The following is a 12,728-nucleotide window of genomic DNA, read 5'->3' as shown; positions in this document are numbered from 1 at the left end:
CCCATAAATCACCCCATATTAAAAACTGCACCCCTCAAAGTATTCAAAACAGCATTCAGAAAGTTTCTTAACCCTTTAGGCGTTTCACAGAAATTAAAGCAATGTAGAAGGCAAATTGACAAATTTTTATTTTTTTTGCTGCAATTCATTTGTAATACATTTTTTTTTGTAACACAGAAGGTTTTACCAGAGAAACGCAACACAATATTTATTGGCCAGATTCTGCAGTTTTTAGAAATATCCCACACGTGGCTCTAGTGTGATAATGGACTGAAATACCGGCCTCAGAAGCAAAGGAACACCTAGTGGATTTTGTGGCCTCCTTTTTTTAGAATATATTTTAGGCACCATGTCGGGTTTGAAGAGGTCTTGTGGTGCCAAAACAGTAGAAATCCCCCAAAAGTGACACGGTTTTGGAAACTGCACCCCTCAAGGAATTTATCTAGGTGTATAGTTAGCATCTTGACCCCACAGGTCTTCTGCTATATTTATTGGAGTTTGCCTGTGAAAGTGAAAATCTACTTTTTTTCTGAAAAAATATAAAAAATAATAATATTTGCAATGAATAAAGAATAAAAAGCACCCCAAAACTTGTAAAGCTACTTCTCCCGATTACAGCAATACCCCATATGGGGTACAAAACTGCTGTTTGGACCCACGGCAGAGCTCAGAAGGGAAGGAGCGCCATTTGGATTTTGAAGTGCAGATTGTGCTGGATTGGTTTTCAGTGCCATGTCGCGTTTGCAACGCCCTGGAGGGTGCAAAATGGTGGAAACCCCCCAAAAGTGACCCCATTTTGTAGACTACACCCCTCAAGGAATTTTTTTAGGTGTATAGTAAGCATTTTGACCCCACAGTTTTTTTACTGAATTTAGTGGATATAGGCCGTGAAAATGAAAATTAGAAATGTTTAATTTTTACAATGAATAAAGGAGAAAAATCACCCCAAAATTTGTAAGGCAATTTGTCCTGATTACAGCAATACGCCATATGTGGTAATAAACTGCTGTTTGGACCCATGGCAAGACTCAGAAGGGAAGGAACAATATCTGGCTTTTGGAGCTCAAATTTAGCTGGAATGGTTTTCGGGTGTCATGTCGCATTTGCAAAGCCCCTGCGGTACCAAAACATTGGAAACCTCCCAAAAGTCCCTTTAGGGGACTGGAACGAGCGATCATTAGGTCGCTGGTACAATACACTGCAGTACTAATGTATTGCAGTATAATATCATTTTTACAGGCTCCTGTAACAGCGCGATCGCTGTTCCTGTCCATTAGTCCAGGGTGTCCTCTGTAATACACAGCGGACACCTGCAGAATATGGAGCGGGCGCAGCGCATGTGCCCGCTCCATATATAACCCCCCCGCACCACGACATACTATTAAGTCGTGGTGCGCCAAGGCGTTAATGCGCAGCGGATGGTGCAAAGTGAAAATTAAAATTTTCCACTGATATTCCATTTTAATGCACAATATGTTGTGCCCAGTTTTTGCGACTGAAGACAAATACCTCATACAATGTTGAGCGGGTTCTCCCGGATATAAAATATCATATATGTGGACGTAAGCTGGTGTTTGGGCACGCTGTGGGGCTCAGAAGGGAGGGAGTGCCATTTGGCTTTTGGAGCGCAGAGTTTGCTTGGTAACTGTTCCGTTTGGGGTTTTGCTGGTATTTCAGTTTATGATGTGGGGGTATGTGTAAATTGGGCAGAGTACATCAGGGCATAATAAGAGGGTATAATAATTTGGTAAATAAATAATAATCCGCAGATATGTGGCCAATGTCGCAATGATAAATGGCGCCTGATCTTATCCGCTTTTGGACACTGCAAAATTTCTGTCGCTATATTCTGAGAGCCAGAACTTTTTTTATTTTTTCTTCACCGGAGCCGTGCGAGGACTTATTTGTTGCGGGACAATCTATAGTTTTCATTGGTACCATTTTAGGGTACATGTAATTTTTTTATAACTTTTTATTAGATTTTTTTGGCAAGCAAAGTGACAAAAAAACAAATTCTGACAATGTATTTTGTCTTTTTTTTTTTTTACACTTTTCACCGTGCGGTATAAATGACATTTTACTTTATTCTGCGGGTCGATACGATTACGGCGATACCAGATTTATATAGTTTTTTTTATGTTTTGTGGCATTTGCGCAATAAAATCACTTTTCGATGAAATTATTTATTTTTTGTGTCACCATATTCTGAGAGCCATAACTTTTTTATTTTTCAGTCTAAAAAGCTGTGTAAGGGCTTGTTTTTTGCGGGACGGGTTTTAGTTTTTATTTGCACTATTTTAGGGTACATGCGACTTTTTGATCACTTTTTATTCTATATTTTTGGAGGGTTGATGACCAAAAAAATAGTGATTCTGACATTGTTTTTTAATTATTTTTTTTGCGCTGTTCACTGTGCGGGAAAAATAATATTATAGTTTTATAGTTTGGGTCGTTGTGAACGCGGTGATACCAAATATGTGTACTTTTTTTTAACATTTTTATTTTTTTCCTATAATAAAAGACTTATTATAGGAAAAAAAAGCATTTTTTGTTTTTGTAACTTTTATAACTTGTTTTTACACTTTTATAAAACATTTTTATTACTTTATTTTTTACTTGTTTTACTTGACGACTGGCAGCAGTGATCGCTGCTATAATACATTACACTACCTAGGTAGTGTAACGTATTATACAGTATATATACTGTCAGTGTGACGCTGAGAGTTACACTGACAGGAAGCTTATGAGGACTGGCCTCCGGCTGGTTCTCATAGGCTGCCGTGCATGGCAGACCTGGGGGCTGTTGTATGGCCTCCGGTTCTGCCTTATAACCGGCTGCAGCACCTGCAATCGGTCCCCGGGAAAGTTTGTTGTAGCAACAAACTTTCCAGTTTGTTGTAGCAACAAACTTTCTAGTTTGTTGTAGTAACAAACTTTCCAGTTCGTTGCTACAACAAACTTTCCAGTTCGTTGCTACAACAAACTTTCCCTGCGATCACATGACCGGGACCTGAACCAATTAGGTCCCGGTCATATCTCCAGGGCCAGAGGCAGGGGTTAACAGCGCGATCCGGTTGTCAGCGCTACTCTGAGACACCCGGATCGCGCTTTTAACACCCACCGTGAATTCACGTCGGCGCTGCACAGAGCCCAGCAAGTGCCGACGTGAATTTACTGTGGGCGGTATTTAAAGAGGCTCTGTCACCAGATTATAAATGCCCTATCTCCTACATAATCTGATCGGTGCTATAATGTAGATAACAATGGTTTTTATTTTTAAAAACTATAATTTTTTTGAGCAAGTTATGAGCAATTTTAGATTTATGCTAATTAGTTTCTTAATGCCCAACTGGGCGTTTTTTAACTTTTGACCAAGTGGGCATTGTAAAGAGAAGTGTATTACGCTGACCAATCAGCGTCATACATTTCTCTGCATTCATATCCATTTGTACTCAGCACAGCGTGATCTCACGAGATCACGCTGTGCTGTCACATACACCCACATTAACTTTACTGAAGTGTCTTGAGAGTGAATAGACATCACCTCCAGCCAGGACATGATGTCTATTCACACTCGCCGTTCAGTTTTTGCATTAAGAAACTAATTAGCATAAATCTAAAATTGCTCGTAACTTGCTCAAAAATTATAGTTTTTCAAAATAAAAACCACTGTTATCTACATTACAGCGCCGATCAGATTTTGTAGGAGATATGGCACTTATAATCTGGTGACAGAGCCTCTTTAAAGAGGCTCTGTCACCACATTATAAGTGCCCTATATTGTACATGATGTGATCGGCACTGTAATGTAGATAACAGCAGTGTTTTTTATTTAGAAAAACGATCATTTTTGACGGGGTTATGACCTATATTAGCTTTATGCTAATGACTTTCTTAATGGACAACTGGGCGTGTTTTACTTTTTGGCCAAGTGGGCGTTGTGGAGAGAAGTGCATGACGCTGACCAATCAGCGTCATACACTTCTCCCCATTCATTCACACAGCACATAGTGATCTAGCTAGATCACTATGTGCAGCCACATACACACACATTAACTTTACTGAAGTGTCTTGAGAGTGAATAGACATCACCTCCAGCCAGGACACGATGTCTATTCACACTCGCCGATTCATTCACACAGCACATAGTGATCTAGCTAGATCACTATGTGCAGCCACATACACACACACTAACGTTACTCAAGTGTCCTGACAGTGAATAGAGATCACTACCAGCCAGGATGTGATGTGTATTCAGAATCCTGAAACTTCGCTAACGTTTGTGTGAGATTTACAGCACAGCAAGCGTAATCTCGTTTTAAATGACAGTTTACAGTGTAATCTTGCCTTGCTGTAAATCCCACACAAACGTTAGCGGAGTGTCAGGATTCTGAATAGACATCACGTCCTGGCTGGTAGTGATCTCTATTCACCGTCAGGACACTTGAGTAAGTTAGTGTGTGTGTATGTGGCTGCACATAGTGATCTAAATAGATTACTATGTGCTGTGTAAATGAATGTGTAGAAGTGTATGATGCTGATTGTACCCTCTGAACTGTAAAGCGCTGCGGAATATGTTGGCGCTATATAAATAAAAAGTATTATTTTTATCCATTTTGCATTTGATCCACGTTTCCGTTTTTGACGGACGATTATCATCCATTTTTCACTGTGTGTTTTAAAACCTGATGAATTCCATTTGCCTTTTTTTTCCCAACCGACTAAAAACACCCCCAGGGAGGTCACATGATCGCCCAGTCACCATTTTCTCTTGCTTTAAGAGTAGAGATAGCTTGGTCTGATCCCTTTGCTTTAGCATTGGTTTCTGGCATTTTCTCTGCTATTTTTGACTTGCTACCATGTCCTTACGGCCATTGAACCACGTACTGCAACTTTGGCCGATTTCTCTGCAATTCGGACAACAACCACATATGTTGAACGAAGAACCGAGGTGGGCTCAGAAGGTGACAGGGCTCTGCCAGGGAGCAGGGACAGAATAGACAGCAGGAGACAGGCCAGTTGTAGGTGAGGGAGGGGGAGGGGGGGGGGGACGGGACAGAAGTCAGATGCTATTTTTGGACCCAGAATGTGCCGGGTCTGTATGAGGTTGTGATACAGGAAATACAAAAGGTGGCATGGGGGCACAGGAAGTGGCAGAGGGGTCTCATGGGGTGAGGGGACATTGAAGAGGATTTTGAACTTTATTTGTGGTGGGGGGCACAGATGGTGGCAGAGGCTATGTGGGAGCTGGGGGGTATAGAAGGAGGCAGAGGTTAAGTAGGGGGCCAGGAAGGGCCGTATTTACAGTTGGTGCTGCCCTAGGCACTTTTACTTCTGACGCCCCCACAACTCCCAAAGTTATGGAAGAAGCGTAGCTCACGGACATTGCAGCTCCAGCGCTGCACCCAGGAAAGTTAAGTATTAGAATTGCTTTACTTTTTGATGTTACTAATGTTTGTTTTTTCACAGGTTCGGTCGTTGGACCACTTTGGATTCCAGGACTACCTAGATTACGGCGTTTTTTATTTAAAAAAAAAAATGGTTAACGTGGTTGTGTTTTTTTAATTTCAGTTAAATATTTTTTCTGTTTCTTTTTAACTTTATTACTACTACGAACAGCCGCTCTGATTGACAGCATCCATTACCCCTTGATGGTGAATACCGGGGTAATAATGGGGGTTAGCGCTTGCCTTTTCACCAGCTAACACAAAGCCCCACCTTAGTAAGGGACACTGTCAATCCGACGGCAGCCATTACGAAGGCAGCAGTAATAGAGTTGAAAAAAAAAAACGGACTCGTAGAAAATATATTTTATTGAAATAAAAAACAAAAAAAACACACACAACCCTTGTCAACCATTTCAATAAAAACAATGCCATAATTGAAGTATTCCTCGAATCCAAAAGTAGTCCAACAACCGAACCTGTAAAAAAAAAACACAAATAAAAGATAAAGTTATCAATTATTATACTTCCCTTTCCTGGGAAACTCCGGACGTTACTGCCCATTTATGTATAGTGACGTCAGGAGCAGAGCTGGAGTCCCCGGGTAGTTCAACCCCAGAGTAGACACCACCCCAACACAAAACCCTCAAGCAGACCCACCAACACAGCAGACCCGACACTGCTCCAACTCAACAGAGCACAGCCCAGACGCCACTCATCCGCTCTCTAGAAAAATTACGATAGCGGTCACGTGATCGCGTGACGTCAGAACCTCCAAGGAGCACATACACTCTAGCATGTACCCTAGTAATATGGCTGTGCCTTCCCACCAGCGACACACTAGGAAAGGAGGCCCGCCCTTCTATAGCAGGCAGGGGATTGGCCGGGCAAGTGAGAACGGTAATGTGCCATGTCTTTACCTGTCATTGGACGAGCGATGCCGGAACTGACAGCAGGAAAGCGCTTATTGGCTAACGTTGCAGTGCTGACATAGACGTTGTGCTGTGTGATTTGCTGCAGCTGAATCAATGTATGGTGTATAGCAAATAGCGAGTTCTCTATACAGCGGCGCTGAGCAGTGGACGGGCTGAGTGTGTGAAGCGTTTATGTGGTAACTGCCTTCGGGAGTCCTAGCCGCACAGAAGCAATGAAGATCGGTCCTTTATCGCTGAGCGGCGCGTGTCTGCTGCTTGTTTATGTGCTGGGAATGGTAGCTGCTGGGTAAGTAGGTAACTAGGAAGTAACGTGCCTGTCTGGTGCATGTTCACTCAGCAGTAGCATGCGGTTGTTGATAATTCTTATATACTATTACAGGGTCAAGGTGGCTTATTAGACCTGGTCTGCATGGCTAGTCTTGCTGTATGGTGAGAGGTGCTTGAGACCGCTGCAGTTTAACAAGTACTATTCACCTTCTGTCAGCTGGCACGCAGGGTGCCAGTCATTGTGAGACCCTCTGTAGACTGGCCGGCTGGTTATTGGGGTAGCATGAGCCATATCCCTCAGTAATGCCTGTTGTCAGAGGATTTCATTGTAATAAGGCAAGAAAGCCGTATACTGGCACAACGGAGAAATGACACCATGTTCTTTGTGGTGGTAAAACTGCGAGAAGTCTGTAAAAATTTTGACCTAACAACAATTGTGTGCAGTTCCAATTGGAGACTGACATAATCGCATTAGCAAGTTTTCCATTTCCCAGACATGACGCTGTTTAGGCTAGGCCTATGTCTTCCATGTGAATGTCACGGATTACATAGGTACAGGGGCAAATGGGCGCCCATAGACGAGTGCCAGCTCGGGCATTATTTTCTTCACATAGTGCTGCTCCCGAGGCGGCGTTTTTGCCCCGTTCTCTGCGCCACGTCTGCTTGGGAGCGATGCTGTGCAATAAAATGCCTAAGGCTATGTTCTCGCTGCGATATACGCTTTCTCTGCCTTCCATTGATGTCAATGGGAGGTCAGAGACGTAAACGCCCGAAGATAGGGCATGTCGCTTCCCATGAGACTGTTTTTCCGCTCGCGGGAAAAAAAGTCATCCGCTTCCGATTGAAATCAATGGGAGGCGTTTTCGGCAGTTTTTCTGTGTTTTCTTCGTCAAAGAACTCCGTGTGAACGGTCCCTAAGAAGTCACAGCCTTTTTGTTGGCCGCTCCCCGTTCAGTAAGTAATACTGTCGTTTTCCTACAATTTTGTGCATGGCTGGAAGTGGACTTCATATTTACTTCAGCTGCTAGTTCACCATTTGTTCCCACCTGAATAAGAAAATCTAGGGTCAAAGCCGGCGAGCAGCATATCTCCGCCTCACTGGCCTGCACAAGCATCTTGTAATATTATGAAGTCTAAAATTATTTTTTTAGGCTGTAGCATTAACATTTGCTGGAATTCAGGTGTCTAGGCCAAACCCTGAAAAACAGCCCTAGACCATTCTCACTCCAAATTTTTCAGTAGGCGCTATGTATTACAGTAGGTACCGTTCTACTGGCATCCACTAAACCTAGATTCAACCATCAGAATGACGAGTCGTGAAACGTGACTCCCCACTAGGGGCCTGCTTTACAGCCGATGCCTGGCATTGTGCATGGTGATCTTAGTCTCGTGTGCAGCTGCTCGACCATGAAAACCCATTTGACGGAGCTCTCCCTTACAGAGGTCGTTTGGAACCCTGTAGTGAGTAATGCAGCAGAGGATAGGCCACTTTATGCGTTACCTGCTTCAGTACTCGCTGGACTTGCTCTGTGAGTTTCCGTGGTCATGACTAAGCTATTGTCACTCATAGACACTTCTGCTTCACAATAATGGCACTTACAATTGACCGGGGCAGATCAAACAAATCAGAAATTTCCCAAAATGACTTGCGGCACAGGTGACAGTTCCACGTTAAAATCGTCGCTACTCTTCAGTACGACCCATACTGCCGCCAATGTTTGTCTATGGGGATTGCATGGCTGTGTGCTTGATTTTATGCACATGTTTACGATGGGTGTGGCTGAAATACCTGAACTAAATACCAAGTCCCCCTGCACACGGCCGTAGCCGTAGTCCCGGTCTGTGCTTAGGGCTAGATGGCTGCAGACAGTCATCTGCATTTGCAGGTCGTGCTCCCGTTATAAAGTACGGGAGCACGGTCCGTAAAATTAAAAAAATAGGACATGTCCTATTTTTTTACTGAAGCTTTCTTCGGCCCGGACGCCTTCATTATAACCCCAACAGGCTGCCGTAACTAGGGATGTCACGATACCAGAATTTGGACTTCCATACCGATACTTTATGTAGTATTGCGATTTCGATACCAAAACGATACTTTGCCAACAGGAATAAAAGAATAAAAAAAAGTTCTTCCGTTTTATGATAAGAGGCACGAGGTGTGATAAATTTTGAATGTGCCTCACATTAATAGTAATTAACCCCATCATGTTTCTCTGTCATAATGGGTTAATTTGAGGCACATGGAGGTTAAATTCATCACACCTCATGCCTTACATTAATAAGTGAAAAGTTTTTTTATTTTTTTTTACAGCGTACACATCATAAATGATGCCAAAAAATTGTTGTGCAGGTTATTACAGCCGCCAATACCCAATATGTGTATATTTTATGTATCGAGACTTATTTTAACATTTATTATTGTAAAAAAGGTGTATGTGTATTTTTAAAAATTTAATATAACCCTGTTTTTACTTTTATTTTTAAAGTTTAATGTACTGGCATATATCTATATGCCAGTGCATTAGACGGTGTACTGATAGTACACAGGCAGTTGTTAGGACATACCCAAGCATGCCCTAACAGGAAATATGGTAAGACAGCCCTGGGGTCCTTCAATGGACCCTGGACTGTCTGCCCATATATGGTATGTCCCTCAATCGCGTCACAGGGATTCCTGTGATGCGATCCAAGGGGCATCCTCCCTTCTCATTTTCCCCTAAATGCTGCAGTCAGCTTTGATCGTAGCATTCAGGGGAATAACGGCGGAGATGAGAGGTTTCTCTGATCTCCGCCGTTATGGAGCGGGGCTTTGGCTGTGTAATACAGCCATTGCCTCGCTCCTGACATTAAGTGCGCACGTGGTCAGCATGAAGTGATGCGGCCGGTGCTGCTCTGAGCGGCGGTTCAGGCACTGAAGACAGAACGTGGGGGTGTTTTGAAGTGCGCCCGCCATGTTCTTTCTTCAATGCCGCCGCTCATTAGTGCAGCGCTGGCTGCATCTCATCATCCTGACGCCGCACACTTGTCAGAACTTAGGAGCGGGGCTATGTCTGTATTACACAGCCGCAGCCCCGCTCTCATACATTCATATGTTACTATACTTAGCTGTGCGGCAGCACAGCTTAGTATCGAAATACAGGAAATAACGGTATCGAACCGTTTGGGGTGCACGGTATCGAAACAGTATCGAAGTTTCGATGCATCGTGCATCCCTATCGGTAACAACCATCGGCATCCTGCAATCGTGACGTGGGGGAATGGGCTGACAGCGGGCTAACCCCCCATTTTCTAACAGCTTGGATACTGTGGTCAGTATTAACTGCGACATATAAGTGGCTAAACGTCCGAGATCAGAGTTATCGCTGATCCCGGCTATTGCAATGAGGTGTCGGCTGTAACATACAGCCAACACGCGTTGAGTATGGAGCAGGCTCGGCTCGTGAACCTGCTCCATCCTTCCCTTGGCATCTGTGACATCACAAGTCACCAGGGGGCTAAAGCCTCCTATTCACATTACAAATAAGAGACCTCAAGTAATAAAATCAGGTCAGATTTTGTTTTTCTCTAAGGCTTTATTCACACGAACGTCTTTTACGTCCGTGATACGCGCGTGAAAATCACATGCGTCGCACGGACCTATGTTAGTCAGTGGGGCCGTTCAGACAGTCCGTGATTTTCATGCAGCGTATGTCCGCTGCGTAAAACTCATGACATGTCCTATACTTGTCAGTTTTTCGCGCATCACGCACCCATTGAAGTCAATGGGTGCGTGAAAATTGCGCACGGCACACGGAAGCACTGCGTGATTCGCGCAACAGTAGACAAATAAAAGCACTTCCTTCGTTTCTTTTTCTAAACCTCAAAACCGCGTGTCGTAAGGATGGCATATGCGTGAAAATCACGCAGCCACGCACCATTCACTGATGACACACGGAACTGCAACGCGCAAAAAGCACACACTCGTGTGATTCCGGCCTAAGTAACATACTTAAAGGTGTTGTCCCACCAAAGCAAGTGGGCCTAAAACTGTCATTCACAAAATGTAGTTAATTTAAAGAGGCTCTGTCACCAGATTAGCAAATCCCTATCTCCTATTGCATGTAATCGGCGCTGCAATGTAGATAACAGTAAAGTTTTTTTTTTTTTTTTTTAAACTATCATTTTTGGCCAAGTTATGAGCAATTTTATATTTATGCAGATACTCCGTCTATCTTAGACAGTCATCGGTCACAGGTTCTTTCCCTACTACAGGAATTGGGATGGATAATCAACTTTCAGAAGTAGAGTCTTCCTCCCCAGAAACAGAAGGTCTTCTTAGGAGTACTGCTGGACTCCTCCCTTCAACATTCCTTCCTCCCAAGAGAGAAACAAATACTCCTACTGGCAGAAGTAAGGACATTTTGGGGGAAAGACGCCTGTTCCATAAGGGAATGTATGCGGATGTTGGGAATGATGACGTCTTGCATCCAATCTATTCCATGGAGCCAATTTCACTCCAGACCCTTACAGAATCTGATCTTGTCCCAGTGGGATCGAAAACAAAACTCACTGAATTTAAAAATTCAAATTTCAGAGACTGTGAAAACATTCCTCCTGTGGTGGCTCTGCACAAACAACATAGACAAGGGAGTCCCCTGGAGAACGTCTCCTTATGTAGTGATAACCACAGATGCCAGCAAACACGGCTGGGGGTCAGTAATCCAAGACCAACACTTTCAGGGCACATGGACTGTTCAAATGAAGATGATGTCCTCAAACTTCAAATAACTAAGAGCCGTATGGGAGACACTTATAAGAGCTTCACCCACCATAAAAGGGAAGCATATAAGAATTTTATCGGACAACACGACAGCAGTGTCCTTTCTTCGCCATCAAGGGGGAACAAGACACACTTCTTCAGGCCCTCTCTGCACAAATTTTCAGTTGGGCAGAAGAAAACTTCCTATCAGTCACGGCAGTCCACCTAAAAGGCTCAGAGAACCTATCAGCAGTTTTCCTGAGTCGGGAAAAAGTAGACCCTGGAGAATGGTCCCTAAACAGGGAAGTCTTTCTGTCCCTAACCCGAAATTGGGGTTATCCACAAATAGACCTGTTTGCCACGAGGAAAAACGCTCAAGTAGAGACATTCTTCTCGCTAAATCTCAGAGACAACCCATTGGGAGTAGATGCATTGTCCCAACCCTGGGACATGGATCTGGCCTATGCCTTTCCTCCATTTCCTCTAATACCAAGGGTATTAAGAAAAATCCAGGAAGATTTGACAAAGCTCATCATTATTCTTCCCTATTGGCCAAAAAGAAGTTGGTTTCCAATCGTACAATACCTAGCGTTGGAAGACCCTATCATGCTCCCAGTCAAGGAGAATCTTCTCTCCCAGGGTCCCTTATTCTTCCAGGGAATAGAAACTCTGAAATTGTCAGCCTGGATCCTGAAAGTCAGATCTTAAGGAACCACGGTCTGTCAGATGAGGTAATTTCAACTATCTTATCAAGTCATAAAGAAGTTACCTCTAAAATCTATCAAAAGATTTGGAAGAAATTCTGTTCCTGGCATGGAAACCCAGGACCAGATCCCTTTTTTCCCAACATTGCAAAAATCCTAGATTTTTTACAATCAGGATTCAAAAAAGGACTTAGCCCTAGTACCTTTAAAAGTACAGATTTCAGCCTTAGGTAGTTTTTTTTTTAACACTCCTCTGGCTGAACATCGGTGGATCAGAAGATTCACCCAAGCGGTCTCTAAACTGAAACCTTCCCTAAAGAAATCCGTTCCTACCCGGGATTTGAATGTGGTGTTAACGACTCTTTGTGAGCCCCCCTTTGAGCCGTTCGACACGATTAGTATGCATTTTTTAACTCTAAAAGCTGCATTCTTAGTCGCTATTACTTCAGCAAGAAGGATTGGAGAAATCCAATCTCTGTCAATCATCTGTCAAGTACAAGAGGATAAGATCATTCTAAAGCTGGATCCCTCCTTTATTCCAAAGGTATCTACTGCTTTCCATAGAGAACAAGAAATAATTCTACCTTCCTTTTATCCAGATCCAAAAAACTAACAAGAAGAAAAATTCCATTGCCTGGAT

The 12,728-nt window shown here is 43.3% G+C and overlaps 1 protein-coding gene across 1 annotated transcript in view; it reads left to right on the top strand.

Annotated features, from left to right (window-relative positions):
- The first annotated feature begins 6,419 nt into the window (after positions 1-6,419).
- DNAJB11 (DnaJ heat shock protein family (Hsp40) member B11) overlaps positions 6,420-12,728 on the top strand; it is a 68,329-nt gene continuing 62,020 nt past the window's right edge. The window contains exon 1 of the mRNA XM_075829948.1: positions 6,420-6,665. Coding sequence (XP_075686063.1) covers positions 6,592-6,665 — 74 coding nt within the window. The 5' untranslated portion in view covers positions 6,420-6,591. The remainder of the gene's footprint in view (positions 6,666-12,728) is intronic.

This window comes from Rhinoderma darwinii, chromosome 6 (genome assembly GCF_050947455.1).
Source record: "Rhinoderma darwinii isolate aRhiDar2 chromosome 6, aRhiDar2.hap1, whole genome shotgun sequence".
NCBI classification, from domain to species: domain Eukaryota; kingdom Metazoa; phylum Chordata; class Amphibia; order Anura; family Rhinodermatidae; genus Rhinoderma; species Rhinoderma darwinii.
Note: the sequence above shows the minus strand (reverse complement) of the source record. Positions and strands in the feature narration are given on the sequence as shown.